At 37.3% G+C, this 26,935-nt stretch overlaps 1 protein-coding gene across 1 annotated transcript in view; it reads left to right on the top strand.

Annotated features, from left to right (window-relative positions):
- Positions 1-26,935, top strand: part of LOC5575964 (ubiquitin carboxyl-terminal hydrolase 15) — an 88,677-nt gene that overhangs the window by 32,432 nt on the left and 29,310 nt on the right. The window contains exons 2-5 of the mRNA XM_021855821.1: positions 13,974-14,115; positions 14,190-14,533; positions 14,599-14,732; positions 14,798-15,038. Coding sequence (XP_021711513.1) covers positions 13,974-14,115; positions 14,190-14,533; positions 14,599-14,732; positions 14,798-15,038 — 861 coding nt within the window. The remainder of the gene's footprint in view (positions 1-13,973; positions 14,116-14,189; positions 14,534-14,598; positions 14,733-14,797; positions 15,039-26,935) is intronic.

Raw genomic sequence — 26,935 nt, 5'->3', positions numbered from 1 at the left:
GTGCGGACATTCCTCACCTTTAGCGCTTAACTGTTTCCGTTGGCCTCAGGATAGGCTCCTTCAATGTTTGCACCAAGATGAGTTTGTATAGACTTTCGAATCATGAAAGGTGCGTGTGGCAGAACATTTTTATTCACGCCTTGAAATCGGAGGACGTGTAGATCATTTACAGTAAGCCATGACTTGGAAGAACATTATTATTATTATTCAAGTTGTCAAGCAGTAAAGACTGAAAGTTTCATATTGGCAACGATAGAACCCACGTTCTTCTGTTAATTTGACGTTTGAGCAGTGCCGAATTCACTAGTTTCCATGGTGACATAAATAACACGGCACCGCTAAAACGTCAAATCTCGATTACTTTTTCAAATCGACGTAAGTAACTTTCATACAGTTTTGAGAAAACTAATTGAGAAGAATCACAACCTGTCTTCTAAAACTGTTTTAAAATGAATCACTTTTTTAACATTTTTTCGCCGTGTACATCGCTCAAATTTTGCATACAATCAGATCGCGTTCAAAAACTAGGTAGTTTCTAAAAATTTCAACAAAAATAATTATAACAAAATGATAAGCCGTTCCATACAGTTACTTTCGACGTTTTTCTACCAGTGTAAAATCGGCTCAAGTAGTGTTTTGTTTTGATTCGTGGTTAAGTCACTTTGTCTCTCTATACAACGGGGCGGCGAAAGTAGTGGTTAGGTTGCGAAAGTTGAAAATCTTACTTTCGTCGTTTTGTAAATCCGGAAATTAAACGTTCTAAAAGTGAAAAATCTAGTTGGGTAGGAGCGGAACATGTGGAATTTCGTCTGCGAAACACGTAGGATCAATAAAGTAAGTTTATTCACTTTTTTGACTTGATACTATTTGAATAAGTTATCGAGAAATAGTGAACCCGTGCATAGGTCCATTGAATAATTATAGAAGAATGTCAATATTGGATGTCGGGATGAACGGATGACCATTTTAGCTTTCAGTTGAGCAAAAAGGACATCAAACGTGTAAGGGGCTGTCCATTAACCACATGGTCAGTTTTTTGAATTTTCAGACAGCCCCCACCTTCCCCCTCGTGATCATGTCATTGAAGCAACCAGTTGGTTTGAAGCAATCGTTAATCCTAGTAATCCTTTATGAGAGAGATTCGGGGAAGCTGACATTTCTGCCAAAGTGTGAGCCAATCGAGCAGCGAGAGCTGTCAAAGTGTGAGCCAAACGAACATGCGTTATGTTTGTTTTGAACTTTTCTTGAGAAGTAATGTAATCCGCTAGAAATTATTTCGGTAAAAGTAATTTTGCATGAAGCAAAAAAATGAAATATTTTCCTTTTTTAAATTTTTGTCAATGCGATTTTTAGTTGTTGATTTTTTCGGCTGTTTATTAGTTTGGATATGAAGCTCAAAGATCTATAACGAAACGAAATACACTTTTTAGCAATGAGGAAGTCATGTCAGTGTTACAATATTATTCTCGACGCCGAACAAAATCAGCACTACTGGTCTGTTGCCAAATCATTCCATCTTTTTTCCGCTTATCTCTCTATAAAGGATCACTAGTTAATCCCTGGGAGGGAGGCACAGATACTACACACGAAATATTAAACAAAGTTTTTCTCAAACCGCAAGATAACTCCAGTTTTCCAACGACAATCAAGGCAGACTTGATGAAAATTGCTAGTTTTCTTTTATTGTGTACCTTCGATCTTTCCGGATTAACATGGAAAAAGGGCCACAGTATTCTATGCATTCAATATTCCTTTTTATTCGAAAATGTAAAAAGCTGCGTATTTCAATACTTTGTATTCAATCATAATGAAAGGTGTTATCATGACATTACTTTTGAATACTTTTGAATTGATTTTCGTTTTATTTTTGTCACCTTTGATGAAATGCAAAAATATGTTTTGATTAATTACGCGCTATTATCATGTTAGTCCAGTGTTTAAGATCTGGGCTCACAGTGACATTTCGTGACAGCAGAATCTCGGCTCACTGTGACGTACATAAATTTCGTATTGGTTTCTCCCTCCCAGGTTAATTCCATCTCAGTAACCTTGGCTTTTGTGACGTTTTGTAGTTATTATCATTCTCATACTTACCTCTAAATAAACCACACGTTTTATAATTTCTTTATTAGTATCATTTCAAACATTATATTCATTTCTTATATCTAGGTGTTCTGTGTTATTAAACAACACTATCATCCTAATTAGGTAAAACAAATTTAAAATTTTATTAGCATTTGGTCAACAACATATTACCTACATTTCATTTGCCGTAGCAGTTCAGATTTTTTTTATTTCACCTGCTTATAAGAGAAAAAAACACGTATTCAATTTACTTAACCTAACTTAACCTAAATATGTAACGCATCGTGGCAATAGAAGATTGTAACGAGTTTTGCCTGAAATGATCAATAATTTTATTTGACATTTGTTTCAATGCTTCAACATGTTCTATGTAACTCATTGGTACTATGCCAGGGAGGAAGCTTCAGAATCATTTTCAAAATTTTATTTTGAATTCTTTGCAGAGTTTTCTTCCTGGTATTACAACAGCTAGTGAATATCAAAAGCTTGTTCTTAAGACAAAGTATTGATTTTCTGTTAATAAGGCGATAGACACATTTTAAATATTTGTTACATTTGGCTTGAATGCCCTCAATGTGATTTTTGAAAGCTAAATTCTTATCTAGCATGAGCCCTAGATACTTAACTTCATCTGTCCAATTTATTGGACCTCCTCTTATCGTGACAACATGTCTACTTGAAGGTTTCAAATGAAGAGCTTTTGGTTTATGTGTGAATATCATAAGTTGAGTTTTGGAAGCATTAGGATAAATCTTCCATTTTTGCAAGTATGAAAAAATATCCAAACTCTTTTGCAACTCTTTTACTACAGATGACACGTAGGCTTCGTTCTTTGGCGGAGAGGCCTGTGTCATCCGCAAACAAAGATTTTTAACATCCATGAGGTAACTCAGGTAAGGCTGATGTAAACATATTGTATAATATTGGCCCCGAAATTCTGGTATGAGGAACACCAGCTCTTACAGGAAGTCTTTCAGACTAAGAGTTCTGATAATTAATCTGCAGTGTGCGATTTGACAGATAACGTGGGATAATTCTAAAAATGTAAGTTTTTTAATTATACAATCAAGCCTTCATGCCAAACGCTGTCGAATGCTTTTTCTATGTCTAGAAGAGCAAGTCCAGTGAAATAGCCTTCAGATTTGTTGGAACATATCAAATTAGGTACACCAAAAAGTTGGTGAGTGATCGAATCCGAACTGCTCATTGACAAAAATTGAATTTTCATTGATGGGGACAATAATTCTTTTCAAAAATGAAAAGAACTTTCAACTGATGGAGGAAAGCAAGCTGATTGGATGATAGCTAGAAGCTTCTGCAGGATTTTTGTCTGGTATTAAAATTGGTACAACCTTCGCGTTTTTCGTTTGTCGGGAAAATATGCCAACTGCAAAGATTTGTTAAATATATCAACTAAGAATGATAAGCTACCTTCTGGAAGTTTTTTGATGAGGATGTGGAAAATTCCAGCATCGTCAGAGGCGTTCATATTTTTGAAGTTCATTAATAATAGTTCTCAATCTTCCAAATCAGTCTCTCAGGAATTTTCGAAAACATTCTCTTTGTTGATAATGCTTTCGAAATCCTGAGTCGCTTGTTTTTCCATTGGACTAGTAGGTCCTAAATTAAAATTGTGCGTGCTTTCAAACTACATAGCAAGTTTTTGAGCTTTTTCGCAATTAGTAATATTTTGTTTTCCTCTTTCAAGGCCGGAATTTGCATCTGAGGTTTTTTTTTTCAAAATGTTTTATAATTTCCAAAAGGGCTTGGAGCCAGGGTTCACTTGAGAAATTTTATTTTCAATTTTTTTGTTTCTTAATTGAGAAAACCGATTTTTAATTTCTTTTTGTAGATTCTGCCATATAATTTTCCTAGCAGGATCGCGAGTGCGTTGAAATTGCCTTCTCCTCACGTTTTTAGGACAAGAGTTTAAGATCATCGTCTATATTCACGGATTCGAATTTTACTTCACATTTTGGTATTGCAATGCATCTTGCTTCAACAATGGAATTACATAGTTAAAGTTTCGAGAGCATTGTCAATATCAAATTTATGTTTGCAATGAAATGTGAACATCAAGATTAGAGTCAATATATGTTTCATATATATTCCAGTCGGCTCGAAAATAATTGAAAGTGGAGCTGATAGGATTGAAAGTTACTTCATAGGATATTTGAAATCTAACAGGGACATGCTCAGAATCAAAATCAACATGAGTAATCAGTTGGCTGCAAAGATGACTAGAGTCGGTCAAGACCAAATCAATCGTAGAAGGGTTTCTAGAAAAGGAAAAAACATGTAGGGCTATCAGGGTATTGAATTGAGAAATATCCTGAAGAGCACTCATCAAATAAAATTCTGCCGTTAGAATTACTTTGCGAATTATTCCATTAGCGATGTTTGACATTAAAGTCATCAATGACAAAAAATGACTTAAGGTACCGTGGGGCAAGTGGGTAATGGAATTCGTATAGTTGAGATTCTTCAAATTCTAAAGACTTTAAATTGAAATAAATTAAGTCGTGTACATTTTTTTACTTGACTGGCCTCATAGAGCAAGAGTTTAAACGTTAATTCACATATCCATTTACCCACTCGCCCCGCGGTACCTTATTGCGAGTCTATTTTCGCAAGTCAGTTTGGAGCAAATCAACATGGAAAATAGGCAGCTATGAAAGTATATTTACCAAGCTGTGTTTCAACAGAAACACCTGAAGTTTAAAAAACAAAAAGTTTCAAATGACGAAAAAAGTTGATTTGCAACTCTCCCACATGCCTCATCAAGTCAATCATTACGATAAACTGAATAGTTTGGATCTCTTTTGAGTTTAGATACAGGTTTTAAATAAATTTCAGTAATAACTGCTACATGTATGTTATTAGCTGTTAGAAAATTAAACAGTTCATCCTCTTTACCATTCAAAGAACGAGCATTCCAATTTAAAATATTAAAATGATTTTTTATTGGACCCATTAGAAAAACGTAATCCAAAAACAATTTGATTAGTAAATTTTACACCAACTTGGACTGCTTCAGTCATAGTGGTGGTTTTAAAACATTGCATCAATAATTTGTTTCAATTGTTCAGTTAAAAACAAAAAAAAAATATCAGAGGGAGACATTCTTCTAGATGCATTTTCTGATGATTAGGGTAACCAATATATTTTGGACCCCTATATATTTTGGACCACCTGGGCAATTTTCCAGCAAATGTCACAGTTTTAATCGAAAGACCAACTCAATTCGCGTGCCATTTGGAAAAACAGGTCTATTCGGGACTACGAAGCTGCTGCTGTTTTCCTCGGTTTTCTGTGAGAAAAACAAGGAGAGATATATATTTTGCTTTTTTTTCACGCACACAATGACAGTTCCTTACGAGGTTTCCCATAAGTGCGAGTGCTTTGTGAATCTCTTTTTGTTTCGTAGTCGCGAATTCCGCACTTTCATCAACCGTTTGTACAAAGAAAATGAGTTTATTTTATCTGAAATTAATTTAATCAAATCGGTTCATCTATACAACCGTTACAACACATTACACACCGAAATTGAAGCTGTCAGAAATTTTAAGTGGAGAAGTTGAAACTGCCTGCTACAATATCGGCATACGAGTTTGCTTGGGTAGATCCATTCGAAATTAAAAGATTCGACGGAAGAAAATTAGCTTGTGAATGAGCATGATTATAATTTACCTGATGGGTATGATTCTTAGGCAAGCGATCGTTAACTGAAAAATGAGCATTGTTGGAGATTCTGCTAGGGGAATTGCGGGAACGAAAAACGTTGCCTTCCATCTGCCAGGTAACTTTTTCCTATCTTCCTTCATAGGACAGACGTTCTACGCGTGAGAAGAACTTCAGCAAATCATGCATTTAGCATGCATGCGGCAAAGTTTTGTATCTAAAATAAAAAAAAATGTAACAGTAGAAAAAAATAGTATACAATAGAATTGGAAAGCTTGCAATTTGCAAGAGACGATGCGTATAGAAAAGCTAGTACTAATTGGGATGAAGGTTGAAAGTTTTAAGAAATAAATATGCATACTCTATCAGAAACGCTAAAGCAGAATTCACTCAAAAGAAAGTTGAACAAAACAGAGGAAATAGAAAGCAATTATGGAAAACCCTAAAGTCGCTATGGAACAGTACAGAAAACCCACCAATTAGGTTAATATTTGATGGAAAGGTTGTAGATAGTTTCTCTCATGAAATATGTGAAAGGTTAACAGCAGTATTGCAGATGTTCCAAACTGCTTCGAAGATGAGAGCGATCACACATAGCGACCAGTTTGCTGACACGTGGGATGTGTTCCATCGTATTTCATATGATGTGTAGATATTCACAAAATTGGTAGTTCATCAGCCATTGATAATGTAAATTTACAAGTGCTTAGAAGTTACCGGAGAATATTTGCTAGAAATAATTAATGAGTCTCTAGAACAGGAAAATTTACCTAGGGTTTGGAAACAATCAATGATAATAACAATACCACAAGTGTCTGGAACAACAAAATCTTTATAGTTAAAAATCAATTACTTGAGTGTTTAAATGAGCAAAAGATATTAATAAGCGAACATTCTTGATTTATACAACACCATTCATGTGAATCTGCTTTGAACTTACTTTTATATAAATGGAAACGAATGATAGAAGAAAAGAAAACGATTATTGTTTTATTTTTGGACCTCAAACGGGCATTCGAAACTATATCACGCCCAGAAATGTTAAAAGTTTTGAAAAAAGGCATAGGAGGACAGGTTCTCAAATGGTTCGAATCATATTTATCCAGTCCAGTCGCACACAAATATGTCAGTATTGCAACTCTACTTCAGTTCCCAAATCAGTGCCGTTTGGTGTTCCTCAGGGAATTGTTTTAGGACCGATTTTATTTATTTTATAGGGTTTTGTTCTTCGTCGTATGCGCTACTATTCGTCGTATCAAACATTAAATGTTCCACTACGGCGGATATTCAAACTTACCTGCAACATAGATTCATTATCCAAGTGTAATTTTGTGAAAGCTGTTATGGTTTGTACACTTGTACACCAAAAATGCAATAAAACCAGGTCCGTCACACTCGGGCTCAGATTGGGTACCACTTCTAGTACTGCATTTGGTCCCTCGGTAGTGCAAAAGGTACCCAAGTTTGACAGATCGCAGTACACTTTTCACGGCATTCTAGATTACCTTATGAGCCATAAAATTTTGGGCAACTGCAAGGGACATGGAGGTCTTTAATTTGTCGTTGATAAAACTACTGTATTTAGGTAAATAACTTCAGTTCAATTATCCACTTTGCACTTTTTCACCGAAATCGCATGGACGAACCAAGGGTGGAGGGCGGCTGTCAACTGGGAGTAAAATTGAAAAGCCGCCAACCAAGTCCAGAACCAGTTTTAAGGCTTAACGCGGAAAAGTAAAAATCAGTCTTCGCAAAATTACAGGTAATCAATGCGCTTGAAAGAAATTGTTTGCAGGCAGTTATTTGCTACGTGCTACTGCAGTGCGCTGTTGGCAATTTAATCAGAAAATTCTGCTTAATTCCCAAAAAAGATGTTTGCGAAAAAATTGATTACGTCGTCACCATTGTTTGGTCGTTATTTTGTATGGTTGTTTACATTTTAGAACCAGCGACACATTGGGGTAGCAATAAAGAGCCGCCAGATCCACGCTTGGGACGAACACGATTTGAGAGAAATGCTTAGTTTCTTCCCGCCCCCGTGGGTGACTTACATCGCCGGGCACTTATTTTCACTATGGAAAACCTTCGTACTTCTTCACTGAAGGATTTCATTCCAATCACACGCCGTAAAACTTCAATAAATCACCAAATTTTACGAAATTTCCTCAACCGCCGCGTATAATTGAGAATGTAAAAAAAGTTCAATCCGTCGTACTGAGAAAAAAAGCTTGTGCGCATCAATGTGTGCGCGACGCTCGACGTAAAAATACGGTTCCTTTGATTGTGTTGTTTTCGCTGTACTGTGAGCAAATGCCATAATTCTGGACAAACATTTCAAAAGGGCACATCGACATTGGTAAACGTTGGCTTTGCAAGACGCTGCCGAGCCCAATTCAACCCGATCACGCTCACCAATACCACTATCAGGAAGCGCTCACACCAATCTTTCTGATAGTGGTGTTAGTTTGCGTGGGCGGGCTAAAAAGGGCTCAACAGCTACGTTTCTGAAAAAAGGCTCAATACTTCTTGGGCCCTTTTCAAATGTTTGTCCAGAATTGTACGGTCAAAAGGAATTGTGTTCATATGTTTGTGCTGAATTTTGATAACGAACAATGAATTTTGAAGGAAATTAGTATATTCCATCATGCTGAAGGAATGAAGGGAGATGCCAGTAGATCTATATATTCTAGTAAAACATTTTATTATAGCGTTGATATGTTGTGTTTTAACCATTCAATACACACAGTGAGCCGTAAGTTGTGAGACGAATCTGGAAACTGATTGCGACGGAGTTGAAACGATACGGATTGAGAATACGGTAAGATGCATTTTCTTTGCATTATTTCCAAAAAGAGATCAAGATTTATCAAAATGTTATTGTACAATGCTAAAGCCGTTTTGAGAAAGAATTTTTTGGCATCGGTTTGTGTCAGCATCATTCACTGCAATACTGGGAAAATTGCAGTTCTCACTGATCAATGCTTAATACGATGGATACTAGCACATCACCCTACACGGTGTCTTTATCATGTAACTTTATAACAAAAAAAATCGGCATGTCTCAAATTTGAACCAAGGAAAGACAAGTCCTTCCTCTTTCATTTGCTGCTAAAATGAAAATAATCCATCGGGGGGTCTAGTGCATTTTTTTTTATTTTGTTGTTTGTGAAAGGTATCATTTTAAATGCACCGTGAATTAATAAATTTTGGTGAGGGGAACTGTTGATATGGATTTAGATGAAAATGTTGCAAAAATCTTGTGTCAATATCTTGTAGATTATATTCTAGACAGTTATAGACCTAAAAAATTACAGGCCGAGGCCGAAAATTAAATTTTTGAGTTGCCTCTCCTTTGTTTTTATCCATTGTTGAAATTTACATTACTTTTACAACTAAGTATGTCAAACAACCTCTTTTCAATTTTGGTTTGTATCTCAAGTGCAATATACATCTTCCTGACTTGGATTAGAAACAAACGATCGAGAGACAAAAGATCGAAAGGACAATAAGTCGAAAGACAAAAGGAAGATAAGACAAATGGTCGAAAATGCAAAAGGTCAAAAGGACAAAAGGTTGAAAGTGATTTGCATTATGGGAAATTAAATCATCTTTGAAAAAAGATTTTTGACCTTTTGTCCCCTCTTTATTCCTCTTTGATCTTTTGCCCTTTCGACCTTATGTCATAGATTCTAGAATATTGACAAGTTCACATTTGTGCCAATGACAGACGCAATATAAAATTTCATAAATCCAATATACCAATCCAATTGCAATAGCAGTGCAATGTTGACACTATTGTCCATGTGTTTGTAGTGAGAATTGACAGAACATTGCTTTTGTTTGCGATGGTAAAACAAACAGAATTGCTGACAAATATTCTCAGATTGGCAGCCAGTCTAGGGTTAAAAATCACTTAAATAAAGATCAGAATCAGTGGCGACTCGTAACCTCACTTTCTACCTGTTCTACGACTCTAAGAATGACTATTTCGGCAAATTTAGATTATAAATTTAAAAGTTAATTATTGAAATCGTCTTTTCTAACAAATATCTATTAATTACATGCAACATTGTTGCTGAAATTCAAGAATTTATATGCGTGGAACAGGTAGATTTGAGGTTAGGGAATCGCCACTGATCAGAATATTATTAATTATGCTTTCGAATATACATTTCCTTGTGAATTGATGCTAGAAAACGTGCAAATGAATTCATACAACCATCGATAGGTTTCATTCATAAAAAATCTACCTGTGAAAGATTAATCGTGTGATCCTAACATTTTGCTTAAAGTTCTGAATAAGTGCTGTCATGTTCAGTTTTAGCATAGTTTTATTAGAGTTGTACGGAATTCTATAGTTATTCATAAAACAAATAAATTCAATCAGCTTTGTAAATGTTACTCAGTAACTTTACGATTTTGCTAGCTTAACAACGAAATCATACGAAGCTTTATCAAAAATATCAGGTGAATCATCAAAGTCTCCGATTACACCAAGAAGGAGTCAAAAACGGTAAACTTTAGTGCATACCCGACTAGAGGCTTGTAACAAAAATATAAAAAAAAATTATCAGAATATGATATGCATATCATATTATGATATAATTTTGTTAGGCTCCGTTATCCATAGCACATAATAAAACAGAAATATAACATAATGTGTTTTATTCCCATTTAAGATATTTTTTTGTTAATTTTTAACAACTTTATAACAAAATAAATAGATAGTTACCCGACTAAGGGTACATAACAAAATTATATCAGCATATGTTATTATGTTATAAGTTTTTTTCTAACATAGGTTGTTACAAACATGATGCAGGATGTTGTTAAAATAACTAAAATTATAACAAAAAGTGTATGAATAGTAACATAAACATAACAAAATGTGTTTAAATTCTATCAAAAACATATCAAACCAAGTTATAATGTTTGATACAAAGTATCAAAATTATAATACTGTTCGATATACGATAATGTTGTATATTATTCAAATGCATAACTATCTATTTATTTTGTTATAAAGTTGTTAAAAATTAACAAAAAAATATCTTAAATGGGAATAAAACACATTATGTTATATTTCTGTTTTATTATGTGCTATGGATAACGGAGCCTAACAAAATTATATCATAATATGATATGCATATCATATTCTGATAAATTTTTTTTATATTTTTGTTACAAGCCTCTAGTCGGGTACCCGACTAGAGGCTTGTAACAAAAATATAAAAAAAATTTATCAGAATATGATATGCATATCATATTATGATATAATTTTGTTAGGCTCCGTTATCCATAGCACATAATAAAACAGAAATATAACATAATGTGTTTTATTCCCATTTAAGATATTTTTTTGTTCATTTTTAACAACTTTATAACAAAATAAATAGATAGTTATGCATTTCAATAATATACAATATCATCGTATATCAAGCAGTATTATAATTTTGATACTTTGTATCAAACATTATAACTTGGTTTGATATGTTTTTGATAGAATTAAAACACATTTTGTTATGTTTATGTTACTATTCATACACTTTTTGTTATAATTTTAGTTATTTTAACAACATCCTGCATCAAGTTTGTAACAACCTATGATCGAAAAAAACTTATAACATAATAACATATGCTGATATAATTTTGTTATGTACCCTTAGTTGGGTATGCATTTGAATAATATACAACATTATCGTATATCGAACAGTATTATAATTTTGATACTTTGTATCAAACATTATAACTTGGTTTGATATGTTTATGTTACTATTCATACACTTTTTGTTATAATTTTAGTTATTTTAACTAGAGATGGGCAAAACAGTTCTTTTCAATGAACAGTTCCCGTTCATTCCGTTCTCGAAAGTGAACTAGTTCTTTTGAACCGTTCATTCGCTCTTAAAAAAATCTTTTATTTTCGCCTTTAAAATAATGTATTTATTACGATTCATGAAAGATTTTTTTAGTTAACGCTGGAATTTTCTGCTAAATTATGATTCTATTATCGATTAGAAAACTTTGACCAGTGAAAATTGAACAGAATGCATTTATTTTGAAACTAGTATGAAGTAGTATAAAATGAAAATAAATAAGCTCAATACTTGCGTTTTCCTTTGCGCGCCAAGACTTGTCCGTCCGTGTTTAGCCTTAGCCAGCTAATTTAAACAAATATTGAATGAATGCAATGATTAAAGCGAAGTGACGAGGAATCATCATTTACACAAACACATTTCATTCGTTGCTCATTCGGCGCACCGAATCATAACCACCGTCTTATGGACGTAGGAAGGGCAGGGCATGCCAAGAGCGGAGTGTAGCGTTCATCATTCGCTTCGTTTTTCTATGCCGTTTGTTTGACGAAGACAATGGAAGAATGCATTTTTTAACAACATCCTGCATCATGTTTGTAACAACCTATGTTAGAAAAAAACTTATAACATAATAACATATGCTGATATAATTTTGTTATGTACCCTTAGTCGGGTACAGACTTGTTTGCAAATTATATCCAGCAGATCTCAAGTACTATGTTTCGTATAGCTATGTTGTGTTCAAAACTTATAAAAGCGCCAACTCGGACGACTTTTGATGCTAATCTTCTATCAAAAGACGTTCGAGTTGACGCTATAATTAAATTAGAAAAGTCACAGGGATTCAAAATCATGAAGTTTGAGCCGTCGCATGCCTAGTTTTGGTGCTAAAACTTAGTGGTCCCATATTACGGGTCTCCAGGTGGCCATTCCGGTACTCCAAAAGGATCATAATAACCATTCAGTCACCCTCTTGGCAAAATGCATCCAAACATTAAAAATTGTAAGGAATTAGACACAATTCATTTGGTTTCGGGGCATAAACCCGAGTAATTTCCGGGTTTCCGGAACCGGGTGTGAATAAATAAATGATTTGAGAATCTCTATTTATAATCTACGTGAATGTTTGTTCAATAATATAAGGACGGTTCAGATTACTTGTTTAGTTACGAAACTACAGGTTGTCAAAGTAAGGGTCTCTAAAGAGACTTTTTTCAGATGTAGCAGGTTCCCGGTGGCCACAGTGACCAAACCCGGATCTCCGGGAGGGTTTCTGAAACTAGACATGTGTACCTTACATTTAATCCCAACAGAACTGAATTCGGTCAACACACTGATTTTTTCGAGCTGTTTGAATTTTCGGGTCGAAAACGACCCTAAGTCAAAATTTGTAACTTCTTTTATGGAAGGTCCCCAAGGGGCCATTTAAAACTTTTGTTTCCGCAAAAATAAATGTTCTCACAATAAAATACCTAATTTTCAGAAAATGACAAATTGCTAGGTTATTTTAATCAAAAGTTATAATGATTTGAATTTTTAAATGGGTCGAAAACTATCCAAGGTCCTTGCTAAGGTTAAGTTATATCCCAAACTCCGTAAAAAATTGAAAAAAAAAAATATATATTGCTCTAGACCCTCGACCGATTATTTTCGTTTTGGTTGCAAATGAAAGGGGACAATCATGGCTTTCATGTGTCAAAACTTCAGACATGCCGAATTTTTTGTTTTGAAATTGCTCTACGAAACACACCGTGGCCTACATCAAGATATGAATAAAACGAAATTCACTCTTCCTTTTGCTCGTGGCTGCAACCATCTTTAGTGAATGAACGAAAGAAGAAGAGACCTTCTAAAAGGTTTTTGTTTTTCAAGCCGGTGTGCAAGAAGGATTTCCACCGCTAGCTTTCACTAAAGAGTCCAACGAACAATCAAAAGACACGGATCAAAACATGTATCGTAAAGGGATTAATAGTAGAAAAATAGTACTGAAAAATACTGTTTTGTAGCACTGTTTTATTGCTTTAGGTAGTTTAAAAATATCTATGAGCAGAGAGAATTGATGTACGCACAGCAAGAAGGTACGATGCGCGCTGCCCGTCGGAGACTACTGTTTTAAAAATTTTATGAGGTTTCTTTGTTGTCATACTTACTCGATATTTTTCAATTTGATCTTCTTTGTTCTACCAACTATACGCTGTAGTAGTGACTTGAGAGCAAAAATTAGGCATACAACTATTATTTGGAGGTTGAGACTTCAAGTTTTCCGACTAAGACAAATTTTGGGATATCCCTAAGCTGCAAATGATAACTCAACGACATTTGCAATTCCTGCGAAAATTGGCAATGACTGATCTATATTTTTCAAAAATTGATTACATTTTTGTCTTACAGTGGGATCATGACGTGGTTTATGAGAATCCATTCTTGCGAGTCAATGGTGGCTTTCAAGACTTTTTACTGCACTATCCACAGTACTGTACTAATCCGAACCACACTATACCGGTAACGGACCAAGACGATGAATATCGTTTGGGTAAGACAATGATTTTAGTTTTTTTTCTATATTGACTAATGGTATCAACAACTTTTTATCACCTGATTGAACAGACGACGTTGAATATCCTAACATCAGCGATATCCGGATGAAGGATGATAGCTTCGAGTCGCAGCCAGGACGACCAACGGTCGATCGAAATAGCAAAGCAGCAGCTCTACACACGTACAAGACGAGTCAATCGAAGCCCATAAATGAAATTTTACACGAACAGGAAAAGTTAATTGATAAATCCATTCAAAATGAACAAGAACTAATGACGACAGTGGACGAATTGACGGAAATTAAGGACAGAGAGAAACGCGTCGCAGATGATCAGGAGAAGGAAGAGCTTAATCGAACAGCTATTGAACTTAAATACAAATTGATGGAGCTGCAAAACAAGCATATGGATATAGTAAGCTTATTTGAAGAAATAGTATCTAGTATTTCAATTATCTAAACAGTTGATACTTTCAATAGGAAAGCGAAAACAATGATCTGAAAGAGCAACTGCATCAATACAAAGAAAAAGAACGTTGGAAAGAAGAAGAAGGCGAGCGCATATCTGCACAGGAAGCTGCCCGTCTTGCCGAACTAGCTCAGCAAAGATCCATGTATGTTGAAGAACTTCTCACAAAAAAAAAAAAGATTAATATCTACCCATCTATTTTTTTTTTAGAATCAAACAGAAGCAGGAAAAGATGGCGCTCTTGGAGCGAGAACGCAACGAGAAAGAACGGCAAGCCAAGTTGAAGGAAGCGTACGAGAAGAAAATGCAAATGAAAGAAAACCTGGTCGAACGGAAGCAGACGATTCCGCAGTTCGATCGTGCCGCCAAACCGACCGGCGTACTGTCCGACTACAATCACAACGTGCAGCGTGAAGTGCAACGGGATTTTGCACCCGTCTATGGATCGGTGGTAAGTACACGTTGCTCTCTCATCCACTTGCGTCATTCGTTAGCGTTATCGATTTGCCATTGCTAAATGGGTAGAAAGGAAGTGTGGACTATACCTTCCATAGAAGTAGTAAGGGGGTATACCGGTAACATTTACTGTACGCTCTACAGTAATATGGTGTGTTGCAACGCAATGATAGAGGGTTCATTCACAAGTTTCATAACGCTGAAGATGACCGTTTTTGTTTCCCACGGACGAAACACCTATTGATAGCAGCTTTTCCGTTGAGCAGCTTCAATGCTGTAAAGTCCATTTATTTATAATTCTATAAAACTATTCTAAAAACATATCGACTTACATTTTAGTGTACATATCCGTTGTTTACAAAGGTTTAAACTCCCACCGACAGACACTATTTGCTGCAAATTCTTCACCTCAACTATCTGCACATTATTGTTCAGTGTTGCCAGTTTCATAGAAAATCTACCACAACAATCCGCAACTAATACTTTTCGTATGAATATTCAGAATGGAGTCTCGTCCTAAGGAGCACTTGGTGCACTACACATTCATAGATTTCCAACTATTTTTATTTTTTTGTATGGTATTCAGTTGGAGCTGCCTGACAGTTTAACTTGTCAAGGCTGAACCCTCGGTCTGGCTTTTGCCAAGTTTCCCCTCTACCAGGACCAATACTCAGACGGACTAGGCAATGGCGCCCACATGAACACTGTTTTTTATTACTATTGTGACGTGGTAGTTTTTGAAAAATACCCATATTCCCTTGCTTCTGAGAAAAGGAAGCATTGTGAAAATCAGCTCCATAGAATTTTTGAAATAGTAGTGTAGTAGTGTCATTACTAATACTGTCTAGTCGAAATGGTTTTGAATAATTTGTCATTTAAGTGCGATACTGATTACTCCTGTCTTTTACGTAAGATTAGAATCTTAAATGTCAATTGTCGTCAAGTCTTAACAAAATTAGGCTGTTTAGTAGTAGTTCTAGTTAATTTCAGGTCTTTACGTTCATATATCCTTGAAGAAAAAAGTCATTTTCCTTGTCTGTTCAACAATTTCTCGAAACTAGCAAGTTTACCCCAAATGATCGATCTCAGCGTCTTACTTTCCATAGTAATTTTATAGTGAATATTTAAGAGTAAAGTTACCTTAGGCTTCTATTACAGTCTCCTACAAGATTCACTTTTCGGTGGCAAATGCAATGCTTCACAATGACTACTTTCTACTTGTAATTTTTGCGCAAATGAAGCTGGAATCAGATTATTCATACCCAGGGTGTCGACTACCTGGAAAAACCTGGAAAGTCAGGGAATGCCAGGGAATTTAATTTTTGAGCATCAACAGTGCTCTTTAAAAAAATATTTTGTTTGAGTTTCCTAGATCAACTTATTGCCTAGTTCCTCGCATTTTGCTCAAGATGTTGATTGAAAAAAATGAAGTTCATGTTGATCTTTCCAAGTTTGCCCAAAATATCCAAGTAAAACCAATAAAAAACTATAAGGATTCACGTATTTTAATGAAGATGAATAAAAGCCGTATCTAAAATTTTAAAGAGCACATATGTGGTGAATCAATCAACCATTTATTTTTAAAAAAAGATCGATTGGCTACTCGTTGGGGGTGATCAATCGATCAATTCTTCAGCTCTGAACACTGTCTGGTTTTCTAGATTGGTGCCCTTGGTGGTGTTTTTTTGTTTGAATGTTTTGGACAGTTTCACTCATGTTATATTTGATGTGAAATTGCAGCATGAGAGGCATGAGAAACTAAATTAAGAATATAAAATTTTGTGGAAAATACGTAATTTTCAGACGGGTATGGACAGGATATTTCCTAATTTCTTTTAGGTTGTTTCTAAAAACAGTTTATTCAGATAAATATGTAATATCGCCTTTCTTTTGGATTTTTTATCAGAAGCTTTCCCATAGGTACGCCAAGTTTTTTTTTATATATACCTAGGAAATTCTCCAGAAATTCTGAGGATGTCTCTCAATACGCATCGATTTTTTATTTGTAATCCAGAACATCATTGAAAAGCAGGATTTTCAGGAATACTATTTGAAACAAATTGCTTGATTATTGGCAATTTGTGAGATTACTTGGAAATACTCATAGAAGAATTCTTAGATGAGTTTCTCGGAGCATTGCTGAATGTACGACGAAATAAAGAGAAACATCAGAGAACTTATTATGAGCGCATTACTCATTTACTGAATGCATTCTGTTAAGAATATTTGGATCGATTCCCCGGGGAGAAAAATATTTTAAAAATATTCCTGAAATAATCCTCAGAATTCCATATGCTATTATTAGAAAAATTCAAGACTAAAAGAAATTATCTTATACTTTTTAGAGAATCTTGGAGATGAGGAGGGAAAATCTTAGTTCATCCATAAGTATTGAATGAATATCAGGAAAAATATCACAAGAATTTCTGAAAAATCTTTGTGGAATTCACTCATTTTTAAGATTTTGTGCTATGTGGAATTCCTTGGAGCAATTCTCCAAGAAAGTTCTTTGGCAATGGCTAGAATTTTACCTGGAAAAAGAAAAAGTCAATTCTTAGGATAACTAAACCACTAACTAACTAACTAACTAACCACTAAAAAGGATAGTAGATGATCGAAATAGTGTTGAGTTTTGTTTAAAAAGTTATAATCAGGAAGGAGTCCTTCTCAATCACTCAAGTTTATCATTCTTCTTCTTCTTGGCATTGGGACAGAGCCTGCTTCTCAGCTTAGTGTTCTTATGAGCACTTCCACAGTTATCAACTGAGAGCTTTCTTTGCCAAAGTTGCCATTTTCGCATTCGTATATCGTGTGGCAGGTACGATGATACTCTACGCCCAGGGAATTCAAGGAAATTTCCATTATGAAAAGATCCCGGACCGACCGGGATTCGAACCCAGACACCTTCAGCATGGCTTTGCTTTGTAGCAGCGGACTCTAACCACTCGGCCAAGGAAGGCCCCTAATCAAATTTATCATGTCTACTTGAATAAACGCTCAAGGATGTTATCTAACCGGTACATATATCTCAGTAATGTAAAAGCTTATGTTCAGTTCATTCATACGACTTATATCATGCAAACCATCGAATATGTATCTTCTTGTACAAATCGTACTGATATCGGTTATAATAATTAACCAAATCAGTGGTCTGGAAAACGACTGGAAGGTCAGGGAAAGTCAGGGAATTTTATTTTCAAAATTGAGTCGACACCCTGATACCGTTGTTACAAAAGAGGTATTTCTCATTATGACAATGTAAAAACCATATTAAAATAAGATTGTCGCCACTTATTTCTACTCAGTGAATCTACTAGTAATTTTCCTCAGAGTAATATTCCCTACGTCGAATATGATAACTTTTATGTTTCACTTGGAGTTTGTAGATTCACTCTTAGTTTAAACTTTCGGGATATAAAGGGAAAACGAAACTACGTGTGGTTTCTACCAGATTACAGAATCTTCTGCTGCTGGATATATTTTCGATTCGCTTCTTAGCCTACTCAATAATCGATCGGCTTTTCGACCGTATAACGACAGGGGTTGTATCATTCTACGCGATAGATTAGATTCGTACGCGGTACGCTACAGTCCTTCCTTCTCAAGAACCTTGCTATATCTCAGTCTTCTTAAAATACAATTTCAACTTATGTTTAAAAAATACAATTCAGAACGTATTGAATAAAATTCATTCATTTAACTCGAAGGCATTAGGCACAAAAATTTCCTCAAAACCAGACCGGTCAAACTTTATCTTCCATTTCTCGAGCGCGACTCCTGGTCATCATCAGGCTACCGCTCGTTTTCTGACGTCTTGCTCTCTTAGGAATCGGTTAACTCAATACGTCCGGAAACCCTAGCAATGGTTCTTCTTCGGCATCGGATCCAGCACAACCTTGGTACTCGTCTGACTCCGCGCGCCCGCGCTTCCGATTCATTTCCGGAAGTAGCAACATGGATCCTCGAACCAGAGTATAAGCCAGCTTCAATTGATTCTTGTGAGCCATGATCGTCGTCCTTCTGCTGCTCCAGCATTTCCAAATGCTCCGCTAGTTTATCCTTTAGCTTGTAGGGTACCGTATACGCCTTCTTGAAAATGGGCTGCTCGTTTTTCAGGATCAGTTCCCCCTCATAGCCTACGATAGGTTCTGACAAATCTTTCTGCTCATTCAGATTATTCACCAAAGTAGTATTCGCAAATCCAGATCGCCATCCAGGGAAGAAACAATCAAGCCATGATCTTCCAATCAAAGGAACAAAACTGTTGTTGCATTTAAGCACTACTAACTTTAGTTGTGCTACCAAGCCATTCAACTCTACTTGCACAGAAATTTCTCCTAAAATCCTCAACCGCGCACCATCAACAACAATAAGCTGTCTATTGGTGTTACGCATCGGAATCGCCTTGAAAAATTTCCTGCAATCGGCCTCACTGATCACAGAAACAGCTGACCCTGAATCAATTTCCATTTTCAGCCAACAGTTTTGCACCTTTGCTTCAATCATGCATGGTTCATTCAGTTTGTTAACCGCAGAAATCATTAAACACTCCATTCCATCTGTTTCTTCGTCTGAATTATCATGTCCACCTGACCGCTTGAAATCGTAGCTCGTGTCTTTTTCACCCTTCCCAACATGATGCACTGAATTTCGATTTTTCAAACTATAATAGTCTCTTCTCAAATGACCTCGTTTTTTTTGCAGTAATTACATATTGCATTATTAGCATATGCACCACGATTCCTAGCTTCAGACGGTGATCACAAAACACGAAAACTAACACGCCTATCGTACCGATTCACGTTCCTGCCTCTGTATGACCTGTCTAATCTATCACGTCCATAGTCTCTATTTTCACCAACCTTTTGACCTAATCTACTCTTCACTGAATGCACTTCATCCCTTCTTGTATCGCTACTCATTGCTTTAGTTTGCCTGTTGGCTACCTCACTGCTAAGCAATTTCTTTTACATATATTGCGTCCAGTGTCAGTGTCTCCGACATTAGCAAAGACTTTTGTAGCTCCCGATCATGAAGTCCCATTATCAAACGATCCCTGATTGCAGTTTCCTTAAACTGCTGAAAATTGCATAATTCTGCCTGAAGCTTCACCGACAAAATGAAACTTTCAGCTGATTCATCTGCTTTTTGAAAACGATTGTAAAAATAGAACCGTTGCATCATGTCGCGATCTACCTTGTCGAACCTTTCCTTCAACTTTTTCACTATATCAGCGTAATTCAACAGTGAGAAATATAAGTTTCAACTCATCATACACAACCGGGCCGGTTAGAGCAATCAGCACCGATTTCTTGCTTTCTTCCGTCCAATTATTGAAAGAACTAAGATGCTCCAAACGTTCCATATAATTTGTGAAGGACATACCCTTCACGTAATGGTCTAACGTTCCAGACGAAGGCATGGTGCAATAGCAACAATCAGCAGAAATAGAAAAAAAAACCCACTTACTTGATGCACTTTTTCTCACCACTGGTGCAACTCACCACTGGTTTGCGTCTGTATGAGACGGTGTCCGGCCGTTTGGCCGAATTACGAACAAAAAAATTATCAAATTACTACAACACTTATGTGTAAGATTCTTAGGTGTTACCCAATAATTGATCCGCTAATTAAGGCTCAAGTAAAAATGGTGCAAAAGTCAATACTGGAAAAGCAGTTTTCTTTTTCAAAATAGACAAATCGAAGACAATAAAAACATACAGCTCTTTTATTTGCCAAATAAAAAGGCTGTGTGTTCTTATTTTCATCAATTTATTGTTTTAAAAGGAGAAAACTGCTTTTTCAGTTCTGCTTTTTGGGCCATTTTCTCTAGCACCTTAATTGACTTTAATGATGTGACGGTACGTCATGTTCGTCACTATATAAGTGCTCCAAGAGAATGATACAATTGACCCGTTAATTTAGGACTGAGTTGTGAACACCACTCATTGCATCAAGAATCAAAGCTCATGGTTGTTTCATCTGGGGCTACCAACGGTATGATAAGGTTCCAGTTTTTTAATGATTTCATTAGAAGTTTTTCCTTCTTTTAAGCATAGGCTATTCTTTCGAGTTATACTGGTTTCATTACTATTGACAATAATTCAGCTTATATTCTAATTGGGAACTTTACCTTCTATAAATCATCGGCAGTTCTTTGTAGTTATACTAATATAAAAATTGATTGCATTGCAGTTGCTTAAATTTTCATAAGAGATTTTTCCTTCTTTTGATCATAGGCTGTTCTTTCTGTTTATCCTCCAATATTAGGATTGCAACGTGTGAACAGAGCTCTGCATCGTTGCTTGCGTATAGCAGTAAACTTGGTAAACAATTACGTGGAAGAAGCTCACAATTTCTCCGCTGGGAAAATAAGAAGGCAAAATTCGAGGGATCGAAGCAATCCAAAATTCGAGGGATCGAAGCAATTCAGTCCTGCAGCAGGACTAATAAGTCGTGAACCGATTTAATTACTGTCAAAAGCTGACTACAAACACAATGCAAAAACTTCTGCTGGCAGCTATTACCGCTAGCAGAAAAGTGAATATTTGCTTACATTTAGGATGTTCTTCTTTCAGCACTGACTGTTTGTTGAACTAACATTAAAGAACCAGTTATGTGTATATCAATGATGATTACCCTTCTTTAAAAATAAGCTGAATAAGTTCTTTGAAATTAAGCTGCGAAACTCACTACAATAACATGTTAACTGTAATTCACTATTATTTCCTATTTCGGTCAAACGGCATTCGGCCAAATGACCCTTTCGGCCAAATGGCGTTCGGCCAAACGGCATTCGGCCAAATGACCCGGAACCAAAATGGTTCAAACGTCATTTAGCTCATGGAACGGAGCAAAGTGAAATGGAATGCTGCGAAACGAAATGCAGAATCTGTTTTGATTCAGTGAAAGAGGTAACCAGAAACTTCACAAATGATACTGTCGTTTTTTTTTGTAGAAAGCTGGTTGCCAGAAATATTAACTTCCAAACCTTAAAGTTCACATACAAAAAAACTCCTTATATATATTGAACATCTGCAATATCTCGTGAAAATCTCCAATGCTGACCATTCTTAAAACTCACATGATATTTAAAAAGCTCAATGAATAACACAAATATTTTGTGTTTGACAATCATGTAATGTTTATAATAATTTTAAAATGACTATGGTTAGAGATATAACGATCTAAGGTAAAATAGTCCAAGAAATATTGAAGTTTGGAATTGATTAACCTTCAGATGTGTGTCCTCCAAAGGTTATGAGTAATTATTTTCAAATGCTCCCATGTTAGCTTTTTCGCCCCCTTTCTGGATTTTTCGCCCCCCAAATTCTGTTTTACAAATTTTCACCCCCTTGAGCCTGAAAATCGCCCCCAGGGGGGCGAATTCGCCCACTTTGGGAATCACTGTCTTAGCATGTTTTGGTGGAAGGGTTCCTTTGCCGAAGGCGCCATCTTGCTAAATAATCAGGATCCTGAAATATCTGCTTTCAAGAGATTTCGTTTGTCCACTTTACCGGTTCCTTTAAGACACAATTCGATGGTTACCGAAGGGTCAGAATGTTTACAAGGTTCTATTCTTCCACTGAAGAAATTTCACATCATATCTGTCTAGCTTCTTATACCTAATTTATAAAAAAAAACTGTTCTTTAGCGACTGATGGAAGGCTAATGGACAAAAGCATGTTTCCCGCGTAAAAGCCATTAATGTATCCGTATTATAATCAGAAAACTTTGCTTCGAAATAAAACTTAAAAATATTTTTTTCAACGAATCTTATCGGAACAGCATAAGCCACATAACGTCATTTTCCCTAACGTAACAAATGTAAGCTTCTTGTCAGCAAAAAGATTTCACGTTTTTACTCACATGGATGCAAAACTGTTACAGCCCATAATTGATGACCGGAGCTATATGGTTGTGCTAGGCACAGGTGAGAGAAGATACAACGAGCAGAAGTTACAGTTGCGTACTAATATTGTGGACAGTTCATTTGCCTTTTTATGTTTTTCAAGACATTCGTTTTACTAATAATTTTCACGAAATGTTATTTGCTTAGTACAATAGTGGTGTATTATAGACGATTCAAAATGAAACGCTAGTAAATTAATTAAATTTGTTTAATTTGCTTCATCGGGGCCCAGATAGCCGTAGCGGTAAACGCGCAGCTATTCAGCATGACCATGCTGAGGGTTGTGGATTCGAATCTCGCTGGTCGAGGATCTTTTCGTAAAGGAAATTTTCTCGATTCCCAGGGCATAGCGTATCTTTGTACCTGCCACACGATATACACATGCGAAAATGGTCAATACTCAAATCTTTAGGAAATAAAGATAAATTGGAAACATAAAGTCAACTTTTGGAAAATCGAATGTAGAAAATACCAATTTAATTCATATTACAATGACTTAAGGCTTCAGTGAAGTATAATTCATCAAAAAGCTGTGAATTTATTTATTTTTTTTAATACCTCAGCGTTACTTACTTGATACTTGATACTTGATGGGCTACAATTCGCTACGATGAATCTGCGCCGAATGGATGAGTCTTCTCCACCAAGTATTGTTCGCAGCACTTTACGTTCAAACACCCCGAAAGCTCTCCGGTCGACTTCCTTCAATGTCCATGATTCATGGCCATATAGGACACCCAGAAGGATCAGTGTCTTGTATAACGCGAGTTTTGTTTTCGTTTGCAGGCTACGGGACTTCACCTGGTTACGGAGCCCGTAGAAAGCCCGACTCGCAGCTGCAATACGTCTTTTCACCTCGCGGGTAACATCATTATCGCATGTCACTAGTGTTCCAAGATACACAAATTCTTCCACCACTTCAAACTTTTCACCACCTAGCACCATTTCGCTACCACTAACACGTCCGGACACACGTTGACCACCAGCTATCATGTACTTCGTTTTTGTGGTGTTGATCGTGAGCCCGATCCTCGCTATCTCCCTCTTGAAAGACACGAACGCCTCTTCCACTGCCTGACGGTCAATCCCGATGATGTCGATATCGTACGCAAAGCCAAGGAGCATATGAGAACGTGTGATAATGGTAACGCTTCTCTGCACACCGGCTCTCCTGATAGCACCTTCGAGCGCTATGTTAAACAGCAAGTTAGAAAGAGCTGCACCCTGTTTCAATCAAGGCGGGTCCAATTCTCTAAGGTGTCCTATTATGCTCACTTTGTGGAGAAAACCAGACAGGGTAGGTGAGGAAGGGGTGGCCGTTTTGTTTACAAACATCTGAGACAGGTAGTCAAGAGATTGACTCCTGATTGGTTGGAGAAACAATGTTGTCAAGAATTATTCTAATCTGGTCGCCCCTGCTCCTTGTGTGCTCTACTCCATTCTTTCTTTTTTGACAATTTCGTCCGCACTGATGGCATCACAGTTAGATTCAGTTTCAGCATCATCCAGGCAAGGGCCCATTCACAAATTTCATAACGCTGAAGGGGGTGGGTGGGTATCATTGGGATGTTACAGCTCATACAAAATTTGAAAAATATTCATACAAAATGCGTTACGAGGGGGTGGGTGGGTATCAAAAATGAGCATTTTTGGCGTTATGAAATATATGAATAAACCCCAAGGCAGTAATGTTTGTAAACAAAACGACCAGCAAGTCAAAGATGGCCTCCTAGCCGCTTTCGCCAAGTGATTACACCTTACTCTGGCTACAGAGTAAAATGCACACACCTTGGTTTCAATCCATCAAAGGTTACGAACGATGACGAAATATCGTCCACCACCCGCACACTTGATTTCGATCCATCCAACGTTGCACGAATCAGTCTAATCAGCTTCGCCGGAAATCCATGTTCGGACATAATTTGCCACAACTCGTTTCTCTTCACTGAATCGTACGCTGCTTTGAAATCTACAAACAGATGATGAGTCTGCAAATTGTACTCCCGGAATTTATCTAGGATTTGACGCAGGGTAAACATTTGATCCGTCGTTGATCGGCCCTCTCGAAAACCAGCTTGGTATTCGCCGACAAAGGACTCCTCATTTCATTTATTTAGTTAACATCTACACAGATAACACTGAATCAACAATTTCACGCCACAATACTCGGTTCGTGGCCGCATCTCTCCATCCTCGGTTCTACCCCACGCTCGCCAAATCGATACGCACTTGATCCGCCCACCTAGCTCGCTGCGCTCCACGCCTTCTTGTACCAACCGGATCCGAAGCGAACACCATCTTTGCAGGGTTGCTGTCCGGCATTCTTGCAACATGCCCTGCCCATCGTATCCTTTCAGCTTTGGCCACCTTCTGGATACTGGGTTCGCCGTAGAGTTGGGCGAGCTCGTGGTTCATCCTTCGCCGCCACACACCGTTCTCCTGCACACCGCCGAAGATCGTCCTAAGCACCCGACGTTCGAAGACTCCAAGTGCTTGCAGGTCCTCCTCGAGCATCGTCCACGTTTCATGCCCGAACAAATGCCTACTAGTTTGATTGGAAGGTCTCATTTCCCTTTGTACAAGAAAGGACATCGACTGGAGTGCGTCAATTACCGAGGGATAACACTCCTTAACTCGGCGTACAAAATCATGTCTGGAATTCTGTTCAACAGATTGAGACCGTACAAAGGACTCCTCATACGGTCTCAATCTGTTGAACAGAATTCCAGACATGATTTTGTACGCCGAGTTAAGGAGTGTTATCCCTCGGTAATTGACGCACTCCAGTCGATGTCCTTTCTTGTACAAAGGGAAATGAGACCTTCCAATCAACTAGTAGGCATTTGTTCTTCCTCCCATACCCTTGAAATGATACGGTGAAGAAGTTCGTGCAGCTGCTCACTTCCGTGTTTGAGCAGTTCGGCCCGGAGCTCGTCCTTCCCAGCAGCCTTGTTGTTCTTCAGCCCATTGATAGCTTTTTTTACCTCATCTAGCGTTGGAGGGTCCACAGCCTGTCCATCGCCATCGATTTGAATTCTGCTACCAGATCCACTTCCATTATCTCCGTTCAACAATGACTCGAAGTACTCTTTCCACCTGGCGGCCACCATTGTATTATCCGTCAGCAAGTTTCCTTCGCGGTCGTTGCACATGGCGAGAGACGGCGCTGTTTTTCTCCGCCCACCATTTACGGACTCGTAGAACCGTCGTGTGTTGTTCTGTTCCATAGCTTCTTGCGCCTGAGCAATTACTGCCTCTTCATGCTCCTTCTTCTTTCTGCGATGGATCAGTTTTTCGGCTGCCCTTGCTTCCTTGTACTGCTTTCTGCTCTGACGGGTACCAGACACCAGTATCCGGCTTCTAGCCAAGTTCTTCTCGTTCGTCATTCTCTGGCACTCCTCGTTGAACCAACCGTTCCTGGTCTTCATTGAGCAGTACCTACCACTTATCGCGCTACTGTGCTCACCGCTCCGTGGATCCCACAGATCGCTGAGGTTGACGCTTTCCTCGATTTCGCTAATCCGCTCATCGAGCTTTTGATGGTATTCCGCTGCTACACCATCTGCTGACAGGCGTTGGATGTTGAAACGCAACGATTGTCGATTTCTAGAACTTGAAACGGTTGATAATCGCGCTCCAATTTTGCTTACAACTAGATAGTGGTCTGAGTCGATATTAGGACCCCTAATAGTTCTAACATCGATGACATCGGAAAAATGTCGGCCGTCTACCAGAACATGGTCGATTTGGTTGCAAAGTTCGCCATTTGGGTGCTGCCAGGTGTGCTTGCGAATATCCTTGCGTGCAAAGTAGGTGCTACTGATGGCCATTCCCCTGGTGGCAGCAAAGTTCACTAAACGTAAGCCGTTGTCGTTGGTTACAGAGTGACGGCTCTCTTTACCAATGATAGGGCGTTAGCGTCGCCGATGACAATTCTCACGTCGTGTTTTGGGCATTCTCCATAGGTCTTGTCGAGGCAT

Source organism: Aedes aegypti, chromosome 3 (assembly GCF_002204515.2).
Source record: "Aedes aegypti strain LVP_AGWG chromosome 3, AaegL5.0 Primary Assembly, whole genome shotgun sequence".
Lineage (NCBI taxonomy): Eukaryota > Metazoa > Arthropoda > Insecta > Diptera > Culicidae > Aedes > Aedes aegypti.
This window is presented reverse-complemented; position numbering and strand designations above follow the sequence as displayed.